The 22,193-nt window shown below is 41.4% G+C and overlaps 1 protein-coding gene across 1 annotated transcript in view; it reads left to right on the top strand.

Annotated features, from left to right (window-relative positions):
- Positions 1 to 22,193, top strand: part of LOC110508422 (protein unc-13 homolog A) — an 89,030-nt gene that overhangs the window by 21,148 nt on the left and 45,689 nt on the right. The window contains exons 3-8 of the mRNA XM_090225696.1: positions 9,812 to 9,911; positions 15,426 to 15,543; positions 15,929 to 16,052; positions 16,890 to 16,960; positions 17,205 to 17,271; positions 18,514 to 18,543. Of these exons, the coding sequence (XP_090081822.1) occupies positions 9,812 to 9,911; positions 15,426 to 15,543; positions 15,929 to 16,052; positions 16,890 to 16,960; positions 17,205 to 17,271; positions 18,514 to 18,543 (510 nt within the window). The remainder of the gene's footprint in view (positions 1 to 9,811; positions 9,912 to 15,425; positions 15,544 to 15,928; positions 16,053 to 16,889; positions 16,961 to 17,204; positions 17,272 to 18,513; positions 18,544 to 22,193) is intronic.

The following is a 22,193-nucleotide window of genomic DNA, read 5'->3' as shown; positions in this document are numbered from 1 at the left end:
ATGCCTCTAGCACTGAGATGCAGTGCCTTAGACTGCTGCGCTACATGTACATTTTTACCTCCAATCACCCCAACTACCTCGTACCCCAGTACAGTACACTGACTCGTTACCGGTACTCCTTGTATATAACATGTATATAGCCTCATTATTGTAATTTTGTTTTACTTTTTTCTTATCTACTTGTTAATTTTCTTTATCTGCATTGTTGGGAAGGGGCTCGTAAGTAAGCATTTCATGGTAAATTCTACACTTGTTGTATTCGGCGCATGTGACAAATAACATTTTAATTATTTGGTTTATCTATCTATAGGATTTGGCACTACCGGAAACATTTTTTAAAAATATCCATATTGCATAACTATGTCCGTTTGCTGCCTGTGCTTGAATACCTACATTGAGGCTACCATAACCATTACAACAAGTTACTGCATTGTTTATGTATTTATCATTTTTAACTAGTTATATTGAGGACATGTAAGTGCTTTACACTTGAAGAAGACAGGAGTGTGATATTTAATGTGTAAATATCTATTTTTTTAAAAAAAGTGTAGAATGTGGTGGTAATAAAAGGATAATAATAAAAGGATAATGATAAATTGCCATAAATGTTAAAAATAACCTTGGAAATAGGTTTTTACAATATACCATGAAGACGGTAAAATATTATGTGATGAGCAGTATTGAGAAGGCAAAAGTTTGTGTGGTTGGGAATTGCCAGGGACCTCATGATATGATATTACCACACAGGTGCGAATGCGATATGTATGGTGATTCGATACTGTGATTTTGTTGCGATTCTATGTTCCAAACATATTACCCATATGTCTGCTGCAGAGGGACAAGAGGCATGAGAAAATGAGTTTTGGTCAATAATGGTAGTGCAGAAAACAAATTGGCTCATTTTTTAAAAAGGAGGATAGAGAACAAGCTATGAAGGAAAAATGAAGGAAAATTTGATTTTTGGTACAGTCAACTAGCGTAAAATAATATTTTCAATATTGTCTAAAATAATATTGCGAATGTCAAATAATATCCCAATATGTAACTGTATTGATTTCCCCCATCACTACTACTTCTCATATCCTTGTTCTCCACTGTCACTTCCCAGATCTTATGTGACTTGATGTGTAAAATGTTGAAAAAGCACTATAATGGATCACTTTGTTCAGTGTGATGGTAATGAAGCAAAACTGTGAAAACTATTCTGTAGAAAATAATATATTTAGTGCTTATGCACATATATTTGCCTCTTTTTTTTCTCATCAGGTACATTAAATATGTAAGAATTATCTAAATGTTTAATACATAGCTGAAGTTCAAAAGTCAGGGTGTGAGACAACTGCCGTGTCAAAGTAAAACAGTCCAATCCAGAAATGAAATGCTCTTGGAAATAAAAAATAAAAAACATATATTTGAAGAAAAAAAAAGACTTAAAAAAGCCGGTAGTTGCCCCTGTATATTTCAGAAACTTTTCGGACTGTAGTTCTTAAAACGGTAACAGACGAACGGCGGTCTCGAGGTCAGGCCAGGCAGGGGTTCAGCAACCAAATCCGAGTCCAAACTGGGGATACCATGTGTGTGACGCCTGTTTGACCGAGTGTATTAGACCCCCCCCCCCCCCCCCCACACACACACACACAATCGACCTGTCTCTACCTACAGTGTATCCGGAAAGTATTCAGACCCCTTCACTTTTTCCACATTTTGTTATGTTACAGCCTTATTCTATAATGGATTAAATACATGTTTTTCCTCATCAATCTACACACAATACCCCATAATGACAAAGCAAAAACAGGTTTTTAGAATTGTTTGCAAATGTATTAAAGATAAAAACGGATGCATAAGTATTCAGACCTTTTGTTATAAGACTCAAAATTGAGCTTCGGTGCATGCTGTTTCCATTGATCATCATTTGAGTCCACCTGTGGTAAATTCAAGATTCTCTGGTCTGATGAAACCAATATTGATCTCTTTGGCCTGAATGCCAAGCGTCCCGTCTGGGGGAAACCTGGCACCCTCCCTACGGTGAAGCTTGGTGGTGGCAGCATCATGCTGTGGGGATGTTTTTTAGCAGCAGGTATTTTGGTATTTGGTATTTTATTAGGATCCCCATTAGCTGTTGCAAAATCAGCAGCTACTCTTCCTGGGGTCCACACAAAACATGAAACATAATACAGAATGACATTATGCAGGACATCATTAGACAAGAGCAGCTCAAGGAGAGAACTACATACATTTTTAAAAAGGCACACGTAGCCTACATATCAATTCATACACACAAACTATAGGTCAAATAGGGAAGAGGCGTTGTGCCACGAGGTGTTGCTTTATCTGTTTTTTGAAACCAGGTTTTCTGTTTATTTGAGCAATATGAGATTGAAGGAAGTTCCATGCAATAAGGGCTCTATATAATACTCTGTGTTTTCTTGAATTTGTTCTGGATTTGGGGACTACGAAAAGACTCCTGGTGGCATATCTGGTGGGATAAGTGTGTGTGTGTCAGAGCTGTGTGTAAGTTGACTATGCAAACAATTTGGGATCTTCAACACAAGAATGTTTCTAATGAAAAGAAGTGATGCAGTCAGTCTCTCCTCAACTCTTAGCCAAGAGAGACTGGCATGCATAGTATTTATATCAGCCCTCTGATTACAATTAAGAGCATAACGTGCCACTCTGTTCTGGGCCAGACTGGGCTAGACTCCTCCCCATCTTTGCAACCATTGAATATATATGTTTTGCCCATGACAATTTAAGGTAACGCCAAGTAAATTAGTCTCCTCAACATGTTCAACAGCCACACCATTCATTAGCAGATTCAGCTGAGGTCAAGCACTTAAGGAATGATTTGTACCAAATACAATGCTCTTAGTTTTAGAGATGTTCAGGACTAGTTTATTACTGGCCACCCATTCCAAAACAGACTGCAACTCTTTGTTAAGGGATTCAGTGACTTCATTAGCTGTGGTTACTGACACATATATGGTTGAATCATCAGCATACATGGACACACATGCTTTGTTTAATGCCAGTGGCAGGTCATTGGTGAAAAGAGTAGAGGGCGTAGAGAGCTGCCCTGCGGTACACCATACTTTACATGTTTGACTTTAGAGACGCAACTATAAAAAAAAATCTATGACTTCTATTAGATGGCTCTGAATCCACAATATGGCAGAGGTTGAAAAGCCATAGCGCTTAAGTTTTTTCAACATCTGGTTATGGTGAATAATATCAACGGCTGCACTGAAATTCAACAGTACAGCTCCCACAATCTTCTTCTTATCAATTTATTTAAACTAATCATCAGTCATTTGTGTCAGTGCAGTACATGTTGAGTGCCCTTCTTTATAAGCATGCTGAAAGTCTGTTGTTAATTTGTTTACAGAGAAATAGCATTGTATTTGGTCAAACACCATTTTTTCCAACAGTTCGCTAAGAGCTGGCAGCAAGCTTATTGGTCTGCTGTTAGAACCAGTAAAGGCCACTTTACCACTCTTGGGTAGCGGAATTACTTTGGCTTCCCTCCAGGCCTGAGGACAAAGACTTTCCTCTAGGCTCAGATTAAAAATATGACAGATAGGAGTGGCTATAGAGTCAGCCACCATTCTCAGTAGCTTTCCATCTAAGTTGTCAATGCCAGAAGGTTTGTCGTTATTGATTGTTAACAATAATATTTCCACCTCTCCCACACTAACTTTACAAAATTCAAACTTGCACTGTTTTTCTTTCATTTGTTTTTTTTATGCATGAATATGTTTACTCCCTGTTTGTTGTGGGCATTTCCTGCCTAAATTGGTCTACTTTGTCAATTAAATAATCATTAAATTATTGGCAACATCAAATAGTTTTGATGAATAAGCCATCTGATTTGATGAAAGATGGAGTTGAATTTGTGTCTCTACCCATAATTTCATTTAAAGTACTTAAGTTTTTCCATCATTCTTAATATCATTGTTTTTTGGCTTCATAATAAAGTTTCTTATTTTTGTTTAGTCACATAATTTCTCAATTTGCAGAAAGCCAGTTAGACATACAGCCAGACTTATTAGCCACTCCTTTTGCTCTTTCAACCATAGTTTTTCAATTCCTCATCAAACCATGGAGCCTTAACAGTTCTAACAGTCAGTTTCTTAACAGGTGCACGTTTATCAATAATTGGAAGAAGCAATTTCATAAATTCATCAAGTGCAGCGTTTGGATGCTCCTCATTAATCACATCAGACCAACAAATATTTTTAACATCATCCACATCAGTCACAGCAAAATATTTTGTATGATCTGTTGGAACTTTGGCTTTCCTGGATATAGCCACTATATTGTGATCACTGCATCCAATGGGTACGGATACAGCTTTAGATCAAAGTTGTACAGCATTAGTAAAAATGTGATCGAAACATGTGGATGATCTTGTTCCTGTTGTGTTAGAACCGTGGTAGGTTGATTGAATAACCTACAGGTGCTGGTTACAGTAAGGAGCTGACATCTTGATGAAAACCAGTCAATATTCAGGTCTCCAAGAAAGTAGACCTCTTTACATCACATAGACTATCAAGCATTTCACACATAAACTCAGCATAAAATGAAACGATCCTGTCTTTCAAAGATAATTTGTAAAAATCCAAATAACTTCACAGATCTTCATTGTAAAGGGCTTAAACACTTTCCCATGCTTGTTCAATGAACAATGAACAATTAATCAACATGCACCTGTGGAACGATCGTTAAGACACGAACAGCTTACTGACGGTAGGCAATTAAGGTCACAGTTATGAAAACTTAGAGGACACTAAAGAGGCATTTCTACTGACTGGAAAAACCCCAAAAGAAAGATGCCCATGGTCCCTGCTCATCTGCATGAACGTGCCTTAGGCATGCTGCAATGAGGCATGAGGACTGCAGATGTGGACAGGGCAATAAATTGCCATGTCTGTACTGTGAGACGCCTAAGACAGGCTACATGGAGACAGGATGGACAGCTTATCGTCCTCGCAGTGGCAGACCACGTGTAACAACACCTGCACAGGATCGGTACATCCGAACATCACACCTGCGGGACAGGTACAGGATGGCAACAACTGCCCGAGTTATACCAGGAATGCACAATCCCTCCATCAGTGCTCAGACTGTCCGCAATAGGCTGAGAGAGGCTGGACTGAGGGCTTGTAGGCCTGTTGTATGGCAGGTCCTCACCAGGCGTCACCGGCAACAACGTCGCCTATGGGCACAAACCCACCGTCGCTGGACCAGACAGGACTGGCAAAAAGTGCTCTTCACTGACGAGTCGCGGTTTTGTCTCACCAGAGGTGATGTTCGGATTTGCTTTTATAGTTTTGATGTATCATCAAATTAATTATCTTAGTGAGTCTCAAATGGCTAATATATGAATGTTATCTGATGTTAGCAAGTTATTGATTTCATTTACCTTTTTTATCAGGCTACATATATTAATATGGGCTATTTTCAGCCCTTTACAGGGTAGCTTATCAGAGATAGAAATAATATTGAGAAGATCAGACAAAGCAAGAGAAGAAAAAAAATACATTCAGCAGTCCATTAATAAATTGGTGTGTGTGTGCTGCGGGGTTGAGGCTACGAACCCATAGGCTTGGCTCTCTCATCCCTTCCAGGCTTCTGGGGGAGGGTGGACAATGAGCCTGTCGTAGCGGATGTTCGCAATTTCCCCACGCGCTCTGGCAGCTTTCATGGCTGGGATCAGTTTTTCCTCTTCTGGCACACAGCTTCAGGAAAGTCCTCATTTAGGAAGATATATGTTCCTCTCAAGTTCTTGGTTCTTTCCAGAACAGCTACCTTGTCCTTGAACCTCAGGAACTTGATCACTGTGGGCCTGGGCAGATCACCTGGGCCGGTGGTTGGTTTTCCAGTCCTGTGGGCGCGCTCCACCTCAATGTTCCTGTTGTCCATCTTCAATTTCTCAGATCATTTTCCTCACTTTATCCTCAGACTCCATCCAGGTCTCGTGGAGATTCTGCAATTCCGTCCACGGCCATGTTGTTTTTGCCTTGATTGTCCCTCGAGAGAGTCTGATTTATATGTCATTGTTATCATGGGTTCACACACAGAACTGATGTCCTCTCTCAGTGACTTACAGATTGCTGTCATCTTGCTGTTCTCCTGTTTTAACTCGTCGAGCTGACCCTGGGAGAATTGCACACTGTTCTTCAGGACCTGGACCTCTCTGGTCAGGTCATCCATTTTATTAGTAGAATCCACAAGTACTTGGACAAAACTATTTTCTTGTTGTTGTCACAACTGCTTTATAGGTCTCTTTTTGTTTAAAAGATCATTCACGTGTGATGGAGAGACACCACTAGCACTGTCCTCAACGGTACTCCCGCCGGCTTTGGTCTTTATCATGGTAGCTAGCAATGTATTTTAGGCAGTTACTCCTCATAGTTCCAGACAGGGCAGGTCACGGGGAAAATTGAAAACAACAAACAGCAGGGATCTAGACCGCCACAAACCTGCAATCGGGACAAGTCTCTGAATGTCCTTGAGTGGCCCAGCCAGAGCCCGGACTTGAACCCGATCGAACATCTCTGGAGAGCCCTGAAAATAGCTGTGCAGCGATGCTGCCCCTTGTAGCGTCATACCCAAGAAGACTTGAGGCTCTAATCAGTGCCAAAGTTGCTTCAACAAAGTACTGAGTAAAGGGTCTGAATACTTATGTAAATGTGACATTTCAGTTTTTTATTTTATAAATTTGCACAAATTTCTATAACCCTATTTTTGCTTTGTAATAATGGGGTATTGTCTTTAGATTGAGGGGGAAAAACAATTGTAATACATTTTTGAATAATGCTGTAACGTAACATAAATGTGGAAAAAGTCAAGGGGTCTGAATACTTTCCAAATGCGCTGTATGTAACCACACAGACTTGGATGAAACACCTCATCCGAGTCTGTGTGGTTCCTCCTTCTGAAAATAATATGTGGTACATTTTTCTTGTCCTAATAGGGCTACATATAATATTATGTGCTAAAAAAGAGAAAGTATTTCCTTGTTACTAAAGACAATTCAAAATTCTAGTTTCACCAGGTCAACGGTCAATGGCACAGACAGCAACAGGGAGCTAGGGCGACCTGCAGTTAAACATATCCACTACTTTAATCTTGAAATATAACGGACTTTATTCTCAATGTTTACTTTGTTCTCTAAACTACATTTCTAGTTTATTCTCGAAATATTGCCACTTTATTTTCAAAATATTGCCACTTATTCACATAATTTAATTTAGACTTTATTATCAAAATACTGCCACTTTATTATCAAAATATTGCCACTTCACAATTTTATTTCTAATTTATTCTCTATATTGCCACTTTATTCTCGAAATGTTGCCACTTATTCACAATGTAATTTCGACTTTATTATAGAAATATTGCCGCTTTATTCTCAAAATATTGCCACTTTTTAAAAGTACTATCATGTCCCAAAAAAATATCCAAGTACCACCACCTGTCAGAGTTTTATTCATTTTTTTTTGTCTTCACTTCAGTAGTGTGTGTAGATTAAAAATATAAATAAAAATAAATTGAAAAAAAAAAATATATATATGTATATATATATATATATATATATATTTAATGCATTTTGAATTGAGGCAAACATTTTTGGAATAAGTCAAGGGGTATGAATACTTTCTAAAGAAACTGTATTTGTTTCTTGGGCACCACCCTGCAGGGGGGGACCCCTCTCTCATCAAAGGCTATCCCATTGGATAGTGGAGGCTATTATATTGTCTTATAGTAGCAATGGTTTGTAGGGCCTGTGGGCTCATTCCACCAGAGATATGGCTACCTCTCGGGCACTGTTTAAAGAGATTTGCGATACTGCATGTTGGGCCACTCCTCATACATTTGAGGTTTTACAGACTAGACATCACTGCACTTCTTTGGCGCATTTTGTCCTCAGTGTCGGAGCCTCTGATGGGTGATGCTGTTGGGACGACCCTGGCTTTGAAGAGCGTCTGCAATATGATAGTTGGCCTATTCCCCATATGTGATACATCAGGGAAAAAAGTATTTGAAAGAGAACTTAAGGTTACTTTTGTAAGCCCGGTTCTCTGATAATATGAGTGCGATATATCACCGCATTTCCCTGCTCGCAAGAGCACAAGGAATAGAGGCATGCCTTACAAAGAGGAAAGGCGTCACCTCTTTCGCCATTCGATCTGTCTGTCTCCGACAGACGTTGTGTGATTGGTTCTTCGTGTAGTGATTCACCTGGAGCGAATCCCCATATGTGGTACAGTACCAGTCAAAAGTTTGGACACACTGACTCATTCAAAGGTTTTTCTTTATTTTCACTATTTTCTACGTTGTAGAATAATCAAAACGATGAAATAACACATGCAGTAACCAAAAAAGCATTCAACTAATAAACAAATATATTTGAGATTCTACAAAGGAGCCACCATTTGCCTTGACAGCTTTGCACACTCTTGGCATTGTCTCAAAAAGCTTAATGAGGAATGCTTTTCCAACAGTCTTGAAGGAGTTCCCACATATGCTGAGCACTTGTTGGATGCTTTTCCTTCACTCTGTGGTCCAACTCATCCGAAACCATCTCAATTGGGTTGAGGTTGGTGATTGTGGAGGCCAGGTCATCTGATGCAGCACTCCATCACTCTCCTTCTTGGTCAAATAGCCATTACACAGCCTGGAGGTGTGTTGGGTCATTGTCCTGTTAAAATAACAAATGATAGTCCCATTAAGCGCAAACCAGATGGGATGGCGTATCGCTGCAGAATGCTGTGGTAGCCATGCTGGTTAAGTGTGCCTTGCATTCTAAACAAATCACAGACAGTGTCACCAGCAAAGCACCATCACACCTCCTCCTCCTTGCTTCATGGTGGGAACCACACATGCAGAGATCGTCTGTCCACCTACTCTGCGTCTCACAAAGACACAGCGGTTGGAACCAAAAATATCACATTTTGACTGATCAGACCAAAGGCTAGATTTCTACCAGTCTAATGTCCATTGCTCGTGTTTCTAGGCCCAAGCAAATCTTTTCCTTTTTAGTAGTGTTTTTTTTTCTTCAGCAATTCCACCATGAATGCCTGATTCACGCAGTCTCTTCTGAACAGTTGATGTTGAGATGTGTCAGTTACTTGAACTCTGAAGCATTTATTTGGGATGCAATTTCTGAGGCTGGTAACTCTCTTATGACCGTATCCTCTGCATCAGAGGTAAGTCTGGGTCCTTTCCTGTGGCATTCGACGTGAGAGCCAGTTTCATCACAGCGCTTTATGTTTTTGCGACTGCACTTGAAGAAACTGTAAAAGTTCTTGGTCTTTTACCAAATAGGGCTATCTTCTGTATACCACCCCTACCTTGTCACAACACAACTAATTGGTTCAAACGCATTAAGAAGTCAAGAAATTCCACAAATTAACTTTTAACAAGGCACACCTGTTAATTGAAATGCATTCCATTCCACCTCATGAAGCTGGTTGAGAGAATTCCAAGAGTGTGCAAAGCTGTCATCAAGGCAAAGGGTGGCTACTTTGAAGAGTCTCATATAAAAAATATTAAATAACATATAATATATTTTTGTTTACTACATGATTCCATATGTGTTATTTCATAGTTTTGATGTCTTCACTATTATTATACAATGTAGAAAATAGTAAAACATTTAGAAAATGAGTAGGTGGGTTCAAGCTTTTGACTGGAACTGTACATTTCACTCATATTATCAGAGAACCGGAGTTGTGAAAGTAACTTTGTTTTTTTCTTTCTCCCTCACATAGAAGTTCAGTTCTTTCTCTCTCTCTCCTCCTCACAGAGAAGTTCAACACGTACTTGACCCTGAAGGTGCAGAATGTGAAGAGCACCACCATCGCTGTCCGGGGCAGCATGCCCAGTTGGGAGCAGGACTTCATGTTGTGAGTCCTCTCCTTCTCTATCACTCCGTCACCATTCTCTCTATCTGTCTCTCCTTTTATTTGTCACTCCTTCACCCCTCTGAGTACATTTCCTCTTTCATCTCATCTCTCTTTATCCTCCATCTACCTCCTTTTCCCTTCTATTGCTCCCTCATCCATCCTTTCTCCCTTGGTGCCTCGATCACTCCCTCCCTCTCTACATTGGCTTCCTCCCAGCTTCCTTCCAAAGTGCACCTTGATCTCTTACTTACTTCCTTTTACTTTCTTCTCCTACCGTTCCCTCATCTTCGCTCATCTTTCTCTTTCTCTTTTTTTCTTCTTTCATATAACCTTCTCTTTGGGGACGTTTCCATTTTCAAACTTGAACGGGGCACTTAGTAAGCCAGTGTGCTGATCAGTGAGTGTGGATGGTGTGTAGTGCAAGCCAGAGGGTCTGCACTAGTTTGACTGGTGTGTAGTCGGCTAATGAGTGTATACTAGCTTGACCGGTGTGTATTATGCAAGTAAAGGTGTACTACATTAGTTTGACTAATGTGAAGTGTGCCAGTGAGTAGGGCTGGGAATTGCCAGGGAACTCTCGATACGATATTATCATGGTACTTAGGTGCTGATACGATATGGGTTACGGTTCTTACGATTCTTTGAATTCTATATGTATTAATTATTGATACTGCGATTTGATGTTCCAAACATATTGCTCACGATATGTCTGCCGCAGAGAGACGAGTGAGCGCATGAGAAAATGGTTTTTGATTAGTCAGGTTAAATAAAGGGGCTGAAACATGTTGGCTCACTATTTAAAAATGATGGAGAACAAGCTATAGGATGAAAAATATTGGACTTTTCGCGCATGTACAGCCAGGTAGCGCTAACTTACGCTGTCTACAGTAGCAAATATTTTACAAATCGAAACTTGGAGTCTAATGTCGATATAATATCGGCCCAAAATAATATTGCCATATGCAACCGTATACACGTTTTCCCCCCATCACTACCAATGAGTAGTAGTTTGTCGTGTGCCAGTAAGTGTATTAGTTTGACTGGTGTGTATTTTTTTATTTAACTAGGCAAGTCAGTTAAGAACAAATTCTTATTTTCAATGACGGCCTAGGAACAGTGGGTTAACTGCCTGTTCAGGGGCAGAACTCGGGGATTTGAACTTGCAACCTTCCGGTTTTAGCTCTAATGGTTAGAGCCCAACGCTCTAACCACTAGGCTACCCTGCCGCCCCATTGTGCTCGCTGGTGGGTTATGAAACGTGTAGCATGCAGCAGCAGGCAGGCTGGCTGACTGCAGATTAGTGTCCGTTGTGGTGTGGTTGCACCACGGAAAGTGTTATGTAAGACTCATATCCCTTTCTCATGGCTCCCAGTCCCTACCCTCAGTTACGGACACTAATCAAAATGGCACTTAAAAGTCACTACCCAGACTGGAAATCCCGCCAAACTCTTAAAAAAAAAAAAAAAGTTCCCACTCTTTCCCTCCAGGCGCTGAATACAATCTCCACCTCCCTCCCTTTACTCTCTAGATGGCACTTCTCTCTCTTACATACACCCACACATATATACAGTTACACACACTTTCATGCTTTGTCTTCCGTTCCCTGCTCTCCTCTCTTGTTCTCGCTCACTTTCTTGTCCCTCCATATTTCTCTGTTTAATAACTCCCTGTTGTCTTGTAAAGGCTGGCTGTTAGATTCTTCCCAGGCTCTCTCGTATAGAGACATGTTTTATTTTTGTTACCATCAGACCCATAAGTAATTAGTGTGAACAAAGCGGTGTACCAGGTGTGTCTGTCTGTCTGGCCCGGCTCCACGAGGGGACAAAAAGGGGCTCAGTTTTTTGTTTTGTGTCCCTATTAAAACATTTGCCAAAAAGTTCAAATGATTGACTAACAGATTCGCGCAAAATCTGTATCTCCGCTGCGCTGTGTCAGTACAATGAGGTTGTTAGGTATGACTCCTTTGGGTTTCCTTAAAAAGCGGGAAAAAACGCTCATCTGAAAATAATGTGATACGCCTTTGCCTGTAATATTTATGAGAGTGAGGTCAAGTTTACCTTTGAAGCTGCTTCTATCAACTCTGCCCCACCACTCCAGAGTAGCTCCTTAGCTAGCTGTAAAATGAGTTAGTGTTATTAGCCTTAGCCTATTTAGCTAATTTAAACCAGCAAATCTGCCACTGCCATGATGGATATCAGAAATGGAGAGCGATGAGCAGCAGCATCAAACTGCTGAGCTCCAGCTAGCACCGCATGCAGAGGCTACCCACCCTTCCACAAGCGCAGCTCGGATAATGGCTCCACAACCCCTCCACCTCCGACTGTTGCTGGCGATCTTGGAACAGAGGACCCTGCCCAGGTTAGCATAGAATCATACCCTAGCTGCAGGTTTTCTGTACAAAACCTTTAATTTAATAGCAACTGGTTTGTAGGAAGTGTCTGGAATACTCGATTACTGCAGATCTGTCATTTTTTTTCCCCATGTAGAAAGTTCTGTGTTGGGTCCAATGCTAACGCAGACAAGGCCTTCACCCAAGCTGGGTATTCTAACTTGAAGCATGCTATTGATCGTACCAAAGGATTCGGTTGGCACGCATCAAGTAAAGAGCATTTGAAATGCACTGCACTGTGGGGAAAAAAACAAGTTCGAAGTGCTATGGGAACATCAGTTTTAACACTTGTTAATGATGGGCAGCTGGAGAGAAATCACATGTTTGTAGTAGACACCATTGAGTTCCTTGTTTCACACCAGTAACCACTGACGGGGATATTGGACTCGATAGAGTCGAGGGGAGGGGGGGCAGTGGACTTTTTCTGTCTATAATGGATTATACTCTCCGAAAAGACGAGGAAATTGCCATGGTGTTTAGCACCATACCCCAAAATGCCACGTACATGTCACATGATATTCAACATGAGATCGTAGGGCTCATGAGTGGGTCGTCCACAGCTACATGCAAAAACAAATTTTTCACTTTGACAAACGTGTTCAGTCAGCACAGAAGAAGCATGCTACACCAAAGTAAATCTCAATTAATCCAATTGGTATTTGAGTTGGAGAATGGAATGATTGATTTCGGGGAGAATGGAATGATTGATTACTTAGAAAGTTCCTCAGAGCATCAAGGAGGCTGCAACTCTTCTGAAAAGGTAAACAATCTAGCTGGTTGGTTTTGATCAGAATCTTGGTGGTATAGCCTGTGGCGTCATTTCCTCCAAAAAAATATAGGGTATAGAATGGCAAAATGTACTTTCTTAGCCAGCATAGGTTTTCAACTGCCTTGCTTTAATATGTAGGGTGCTGTCCATGGTGCTGATAGAGTGCAGAGGAGATTTCGTGCCAACCTGTTACTTGGTCAAAAGCACTCAATGGTGTTGGCATTTGAAATGTTCTGTTTCTTGTGGTATAGCGTGATACTGTATAAGCATAATTCAATATAATTCCAATACAGGAACCCATTCAAGAACCCAAACGCCCCTGGGTATAAATACATAGGTATGTTTCATCATAGAAATGGATACTTTCCATAATGGTTACTTTCCACAATGGTTTTCTTGGTAGCCTATTGATTTTCATGGTTGTAGATGGAACTGTTTGTTTTGGAAACGTGTTTATGGTATGCTGGCATTGCATAATTGATTACGTGGGTCGAATTTATTCCACAGAAGTGTATTGTGCCATATCACAACCTGTTGCTGTATTCATTAGCGGCTTGGATTTCCATGTTTGAAGTGGGCCTTTTAGGCCTATTTGTTTGGCAAGACAGCTGTGCATGGCTGTAGTAGGCTGTAGGCTATGTTTTGGTTATTTGGATATCCATTTGTCTTTTGTTTACTGCGTTTGTTTGCTGTTAATGTAACTAGCCTAAATCTAGATTGTGTCATGCCTTTATCCATCTGATATTTAGTTTACGAGGACTACTACTTGGTACCTCTGTTCTGTTAGAATACCGACAACTGCGACTGAATGAATGCTAAGGCAAGCTTCTATCCAGTATTTGTTTTTTCATGCATTAATAACTAGGCTACTACTTTCAGTATTTACTTTGCATTATTTTGGTAAGGCAGCTGTGTGGGCGGCTGCATTCACATAGGGTAATTCACCTATTATAAACAGATTTTGCACCAACCTGCCACTTCAAAAGCCCTCAATTAATGGTTTTGGGGTCTGCATTTGAACTTTGTTTATTGTGGTATAGTGTGATATAAGAAGAATTTAATATACAGAGGGGAGAACAAGTATTTGATACACTGCCGATTTTGCAGGTTTTCCTACTTACCAAGCATGTAGAGGTCTGTATTTTTTTTATCATAGGTACACTTCAACTGTGAGAGACGGAATCTAAAACAAAAATCCAGAAAATCACATTTGTATGATTTTTAAGTAATTCATTTGCATTTTATTGCATGACATAATTATTTGATCCCCTACCAACCAGTAAGAATTCCAGCTCACACAGACCTGTTAGTTTTTCTTTAAGAAGCCCTCCTGTTCTCCACTCATTACCTGTATTAACTGCACCTGTTTGAACTCGTTACCTGTATAAAATACACCTGTTATACACACTCAATCAAAGGTCCTGGAGTGGCCTAGCCAGTCTCCAGACCTGAACCTAATAGAAAATAGGAAGGAGCTGAAAGTCCGTATTGCCCAGCGACAGCCCCGAAACCTGAAGGATCTGGAGAAGGTCTGTATGGAGCAGTGGGCCAAAATCCCTGCTGCAGTGTGTGCAAACCTGGTCAAGAACTGCAGGAAACGTATGATCTCTGTAATTGCAAACAAAGGTTTCTGTACCAAGGTTTCTGCTTTTCTGATGTATCAAATACTTATGTCATGCAATAAAATGCTAATTAATTACTTAAAAATCATACAATGTGATTTTCTGGATTTTTGTTTTAGATTCCGTCTCTCACAGTTGAAGTGTACCTATGATTAAAATTACAGACCTCTACATGCTTTGTAAGTAGGAAAACCTGCAAAATCGGCAGTGTATCAAATACTTGTTCTCCCCACTGTATATTCCAATGCAAGAACCCCCCCCCCCCCCCCCCCCCCCCAAATTGTGCCCCCTTTCATTTGCCCCCTTGGTCACTTTATCCTGGGGCCAGGTCTGGGGTGTATTAACAAAGCTTTGTGTGCATGTGTGTGAGATTAATCTTTACAATCACACAGCACATTTTGATGTCCAACTCTGGGCTGTTTATGCCTCTCTTTAATCTAGTTTATCCTCATCCCGTCCTTCACCCCTCGTCCCCTCCCTCTCTTCTTCCACTCAGTTTATTCCTGTCCTCCTGACACACACACAAGCGTTTCTCTCTCTCTTCCCCATTCTCTCTCCTGCTGTCTTTCCTCCTTTGTATTCTCTCCACTGTACTGTCTTTTCTCTCTTTCATTTGCTCTTGCTCTCTCTCTCTCTCTCTCTCTCTCTCTTTCTCTCTCTCTCTCTCTCTTTTTCTCTCTCTCTCTCTCTCTCTCTCTCTCTCTCTCTCTCTCTCTCTCTCTCTCTCTCTCTAGTGAGATCAACAGGCTGGACCTGGGGCTGACGGTGGAGGTGTGGAATAAAGGGTTAATATGGGACACCATGGTGGGAACAGTGTGGATCCCCCTGCACAGCATCCGCCAATCAAACGTGGTACACTACACCCCCCCGCCCAAAACTCATACTAGCATACTACTTAGTAAGCTACTATGTGAGCATGTCTCCCTAAGCCAGGGCAAAGCAACTCCTTGGGATAATGAAGTACACCAGCCATGGAATTAGAATTAGTGGAATGAAAAATCAGAATGACTCACTGAGTCCCCACAGAAAGCTCCAGGGATCTGGATGTTCCTAGATCTGTTTGTGCTGTTTTACGAACTCTTTGTGATAATGGCCGTAGAAGAGTTGGTAAGACTGCACAAACAGATCTGGGACTTGACTAATGTTTTTGTATGCAGTACAACAATTGGGATCTAAATAACAAACTAACAATGATAATGAATGGTATATCAGGTCTATGCATTCCATTTCTGTGTAGGAGAGTCCGGGGGACTGGCTGACCCTGGACTCCCAGGCCATCATGGCAGACAACGATATCTGTGGAACCAAAGACCCCACCTTACACCAGGTGCTGCTGGACACACGCTTTGAACTGCCTCTGGGTGAGTAAGGGAGGGAACCAATGAAAGAATTAACAAACTAACGAACAGACGGATGGATGGATGGACAAATTAGCAAAGAAATTAATGAATAAATGGACAGACGAACAATTTAATGAATTAAGTAACGAATATACTTAATTGACCCCCATTCATACCCCAAAAACTACTTGAAATACAGTAATTTCCACATGCACAGTCATGCATCTTACAGTAAACATAATCACACTTGAACTGGCATTCTGATCTTTAACTGGGTTAGGGTCAGTTTCCCCCAAAAATAAAGATTATTTTCAGCACTAAAGCCCACTTGTAGGCTATGAATGAACAATAATCAAAAGATGTACTTCATTTTTGGGGGAAACTCACCCGTAACCAGTTTTATTAGATTCCATGTGTCCCCATAGAAACACACTTATCTGTGTCGCTAGACTGGCTGCTTGTGTCCTTAACTTCAGGCTGTGGTCTCCAAGCATTGATTAGGTGTCATTTTACACCACCTCCCATCCCCTGGTCAATACTGGTAAACTAACCCTGTCTGTCTGACTGAGCATCAGTCAAGTGGGGTTCTGGCTGAAAAGTCACACTCAATGTCTCTGGCAAGAATAGTTTTGAGGGGAATGGGTGTGATAGGCTAACCACTAATACCTATCCAAGTGAAAGCTTGGTGGAAAGCTTAATGGTAACTGCTAGCCATATGTGTGTGTGTTGATATACAGCTGATATACATCTTAGTGGCATTACAGATGCGTGTCGTGAGGGTATAAGCATGTGTGTGTGTGCTGGTCAGCTGTGTGATTTTTTTTGGTTTTGTTTTAATGGTGGGGCTCTTGTTTTCAGATATCCCTGAGGAGGAGGCACGCTATTGGGCCAAAAAACTGGAGCAACTCAACGCCATGAGAGATCAGGATGTAAGCTGTTGTCGCACACATTTATGGATCACCCTCTATTATACAGTAGACTGAGTTTTCCCACTATGTATTTCCCTATTTTCATTTTAAATCTGTCTCAGAGGGGGATACAGGCAGGTGGGACAAATAGCTTGAAGAGTTGGATTGAAGTGTGAGAGGAGTATATGTGGTTAGAGTTGGGAAGCATTACTGGTACACCTCGGGCTTTGCACAGTAGAATGACTTACGTGTGTATGTATTTCAGATAACTAACCAGTACCCATACCAAGAAGTCCAGGAGCGACCACTTCCTGTCCCAGGGACACAGTGCTGTGAGTAATCCACAAATCACTGGGCTTGTCTGATAGACGGGTGTTAGCGATTAACCAATGAGAGTCAACTATTCAATATCACCCTGTCAGTTCAGTGTGAGGTATTTGGATTGCACTAAAGTGTGTCTTTGTGTATGGGTGTGTGTGTTTGTTTGCATGTCTGTGTGTGTATCCACATCGAGAAAGTGAAACATCAATAGGAGTATTAGTTATACAGAGGCACTGGATGCAGAGTTTCTGGTGGTGTCAAAGTCTACTGAGCGTGGTGACACAGCTCTGGGGGGGGGAGCAGGCAGACAGACAGACAGACAGACACACACTGGGCTATGGCTCTAACAATGCATGGCACTCTTCAGCCAAAGGTTCCCTTTCAGCACACTATACAATAACAGTAGTAAGACAGTGTACACCAGCCATCCCCAATAGGTGGCCTGTAATTTGTTCACCTACAATTTGTTCACCAAGAAAAGCTCAAATTAATTTTAATTTAGGCAATCTGTTCCCAAGTATTCCCACGCATAAATACAGTTGCGTATGTGATCGTATACCAATGTAATCGAGGTTAGAAATTATTCTGTTTTTGTCAAATACTATATCTGTTTGGGATTCTTGCGGTCAATTTGCAGTGTACAAATGATTTATAACTATGTTCCGGCCCCCCGACCGTCTGCTGAAGGAAAAATCGGCCCACGGCTGAATGTAATTGGGGACCCCTGGTGTAAACAGTTCAATTAAAGTGTTCTGAAACCCATGAAATTATCATTATAAGGGCACAAGGCGAGACCCAGAATCAGACATGGGAGGCAGATGGTTTAAGTCTCTGATATTTATTATAATCCAAGCGGTAGGCAAGAGTGGTCGTGGACAGGCAAAAGATCAAAACCAGGTCAGAGGCCAGGAGGTACAGAGTGGCAGGCAGGCTCGAGGTCAGGGCAGGCAGAATAGTCAGGCAGGCGGGTTCAGAGTCCAGACAGGCAAGGGTCACAACCGGTAGGACTAGCAAAAGAGAGGAAAAAGCAGTAGAACTGAAAAAAACACACTGGTTGACTTGATGAACTGACAAAAGACCAGCAGGGAACACAGGAATAAGTACCCACGGACTAATGAGGAAAACAGTTGACACCAGGAGGTGGGTGGAGACAATCACAAAGACAGGTGAAACAGGTCAGGGTGTGACAATCATATTCCTAATGTTTCATAATTAAGACAGAATCCTTCTCAAAACGTTATGTTTCTTTGTAGGTAACTGGAGTCTGTGGGGAGACCAACAAAGTGAGTACCCTTAATGGGACATTTCACAATTTTTCATCTTCAATTCATCATACAGCACCACACCAACATCAACATACAGTGGGGCAAAAAAGTATTTAGTCAGCCACCAATTGTGCAAGTTCTCCCACTTAAAAAGATGAGAGAGGCCTGTAATTTTCATCACCTATGACAGACAAAATGAGAAAAAAAAATCCAGAAAATCACATTGTAGGATTTTTTATGAATTTATTTGCAAATTATGGTGGAAAATAAGTATTTGGTCACCTACAAACAAGCAAGATTTCTGGCTCTCACAGACCTGCCTCTTCTTTAAGAGGCTCCTCTGTCCTCCACTCGTTACCTGTATTAATGGCACCTGTTTGAACTTGTTATCAGTATAAAAGACACCTGTCCACAACCTCAAACAGTCACACTCCAAACTCTGCTATGGCCAAGACCAAAGAGCTCTCAAAGGACACCAGAAACAAAATTGTAGACCTGCACCAGGCTGGGAAGACTGAATCTGCAATAGGTAAGCAGCTTGGTTTGAAGAAATCAACTGTGGGAGCAATTATTAGGAAATGGAAGACATACAAGACCACTGATAATCTCCCTCGATCTGGGGCTCCACGCAAGATCTCACCCCGTGGGGTCAAAATGATCACAAGAACGGTGAGCAAAAATCCCAGAACCACATGGGGGGACCTAGTGAATGACCTGCAGAGAGCTTGGACCAAAGTAACAAAGCCTACCATCGGTAACACACTACGCCGCCAGGGACTCAAATCCTGCAGTGCCAGACGTGTCCCCCTGCCCGTCTGAAGTTTGCTAGAGAGCATTTGGATGATCCAGAACAAGATTGGGAGAATGTCATATGGTCAGATGAAACCAAAATATAACTTTTTGGTAAAAACTCAAATCGTCGTGTTTGGAGGACAAAGAATGCTGAGTTCCATCCAAAGAACACCATACCTACTGTGAAGCATGGGGGTGGAAACATCATGCTTTGGGGCTGTTTTTCTGCAAAGGGACCAGGACGACTGATCCGTGTAAAGGAAAGAATGAATGGGGCCACGTATCGTGAGATTTTGAGTGAAAATCTCCTTCCATCAGCAAGGGCATTGAAGATGAAACGTGGCTGGGTCTTTCAGCATGACAATGATCCCAAACACACCGCTCGGGCAACGAAGAAGTGGCTTCGTAAGAAGCATTTCAAGGTCCTGGAGTGGCCTAGTCACTCTCCAGATCTCAACCCCATAGAAAATCTTTGGAGGGAGTTGAAAGTCTGTGTTGCCCAGCAACAGTCCCAAAACATCACTGCTCAAGAGGAGATCTGCATGGAGGAATGGGCCAAAATACCAGCAACAGTGTGTGATAACCTTGTGAAGACTTACAGAAAATGTTTGACCTCTGTCATTGCCAACAAAGGGTATATAACAAAGTATTGAGATAAACTTTTGTTATTGACCAAATACTTATTTTCCACCATAATTTGCACATAAATTCATTAAAAATCCTACAATGTGATTTTCTGGATTTTTTGTACCTATGATTAAAATTACAAGCCTCTTATCTTTTTAAGTGGGAGAACTTGCACAATTGGTGGCTGACTAAATACTTTTTTGCCCCACTGTATGTAATCAGGATAGCAGTTCTCTTTCATAAATTCTTCATAATTCCATGTGGCACTCAAGGACATTCAGAGACTTGTCCCGAAACCACTTCTGCGTTGTCTTCGCTGTGTGCTTAGGGACATTGTCCTGTTGGAAAGTGTACCTTCGCCCCAGTCTGAGGTCCTGAGCTCTCTGGAGCAGATTTTCATCAAGGATCTCTCTGTACTTTGCTCCATTCACCGTTCCCTCGATCTTGACTAGTCTCCCAGTCCCTGCCGCTGAAAAACATCCCCACAGCATGATGCTGCCACCATCATGCTTCACCGTAGGGACGGTGCCAGGTTTCCTTCAGACGTGACATTTGGCATTCAGGCCAGAGTGTTCAATCTTGGTTTCATTAGACCAGAGAATCTTGTTTCTCATGGTCAGAGTCCTTTAGGCGCCTTTTGGCAAACTCCAAGCAGGCGGAGAGAGCCTTCCAGAAGAACAACCATTTCTGCAGCACTCCACCAATCAAGACTTTATGGTAGAGTGGCCAGACGGAAGCCATTCCTCGGCTTCCGTCTGGCCACTCTACCATAAAGTCTTGATTGGTGGAGTGCTGCAGAAATGGTTGTTCTTCTGGAAGGCTCTCTCACCTCCACAGAGGAACTCTGGAGCTCTGTCAGAGTGACCATCGGGTTCTTGGTCACCTCCCTGACCAAGGCCCTTCTCCCCCGGTCCAAAATTCTCCCATTTAAGAATGATGGCCACTGTGTTTTTGGGGACCGTCAATGCTGCACAGATCTGGTACCCTTCCCCAGATTGGTGCCTGGGCACAATCCTGTCTCGGAGCCCTACGGACAATTCCTTCGACCTCATGGCTTGTTTTTGCACTGTCAACTGTGGGACATTATATAGATGGCTGTGTGCCTTTCCAAATCATGTCCAATCAACTGAATTTACTACAGGTGGACTCCAATCAAGAGTGTAGAAACATGTCAAGGATGATCAATGGAAACATGATGCACCTGTGATCAATTTCAAGTCTCATAGCAAAGGTTCTGAATACTTATGTAAATAAGGTATTTCTGTTTTGAATGTTTTACAAATTTTCAAACAGTTCTAAAAACCTGTTTTCGCTTTGTCATTATGGGTTATTGTGTGTAGATTGATGAGATTTTTATTTTATTTAATACATTTTAGAATAAGGCTGTAAAGTAACAAAATGTGAAAAAAGGGAAGAGGTCAGAATACTTTCCGAATGCACTGTATGTGAAAATGGTGAGTTTTTGTTTTGTATTAAAAAAGATAGAGGAAGATAAGCATTTCCAATGACATCAGTGTGCATCGTGTGATTATGACCAATTGTGAGTAGGCATTTCCTACTAATTGGTTGATGCGTCATTTTCACATACAGTGGGGCAAAAAAAGTATTTAGTCAGCCACCAATTGTGCAAGTTCTCCCACTTAAAAAGATGAGAGAGGCCTGTAATTTTCATCATAGGTACACTTCAACTATGACAGACAAAATTAGAAGAAAAGAAATCCAGAAAATCACATTGTAGGATTTTTTATGAATTTATTTGCAAATTATGGTGGAAAATAAGTATTTGGTCAATTTGCTCACCGTTCTTGTGATCATTTTGACCCCACGGGGTGAGATCTTGCGTGGAGCCCCAGATCGAGGGAGATTATCAGTGGTCTTGTATGTCTTCCATTTCCTAATAATTGCTCCCACAGTTGATTTCTTCAAACCAAGCTGCTTACCTATTGCAGATTGTCTTCCCAGCCTGGTGCAGGTCTACAATTTTGTTTCTGGTGTCCTTTGACAGCTCTTTGGTCTTGGCCATAGTGGAGTTTGGAGTGTGACTGTTTGAGGTTGTGGACAGGTGTCTTTTATACTGATAACAAGTTCAAACAGGTGCCATTAATACAGGTAACGAGTGGAGGACAGAGGAACCTCTTAAAGAAGAAGTTTACAGGTCTGTGAGAGCCAGAAATCTTGCTTGTTTGTAGGTGACCAAATACTTATTTTCCACCATAATTTGCAAATAAATTCATTAAAAAATCCTACAA

This window comes from Oncorhynchus mykiss, chromosome 28 (genome assembly GCF_057628025.1).
Source record: "Oncorhynchus mykiss isolate SJ-2025 chromosome 28, ASM5762802v1, whole genome shotgun sequence".
Taxonomy (NCBI): Eukaryota; Metazoa; Chordata; class Actinopteri; order Salmoniformes; family Salmonidae; genus Oncorhynchus; species Oncorhynchus mykiss.
The sequence above is the reverse complement of the archived record's forward strand: the minus strand, read 5'-3'. Positions and strand labels throughout refer to the sequence as shown.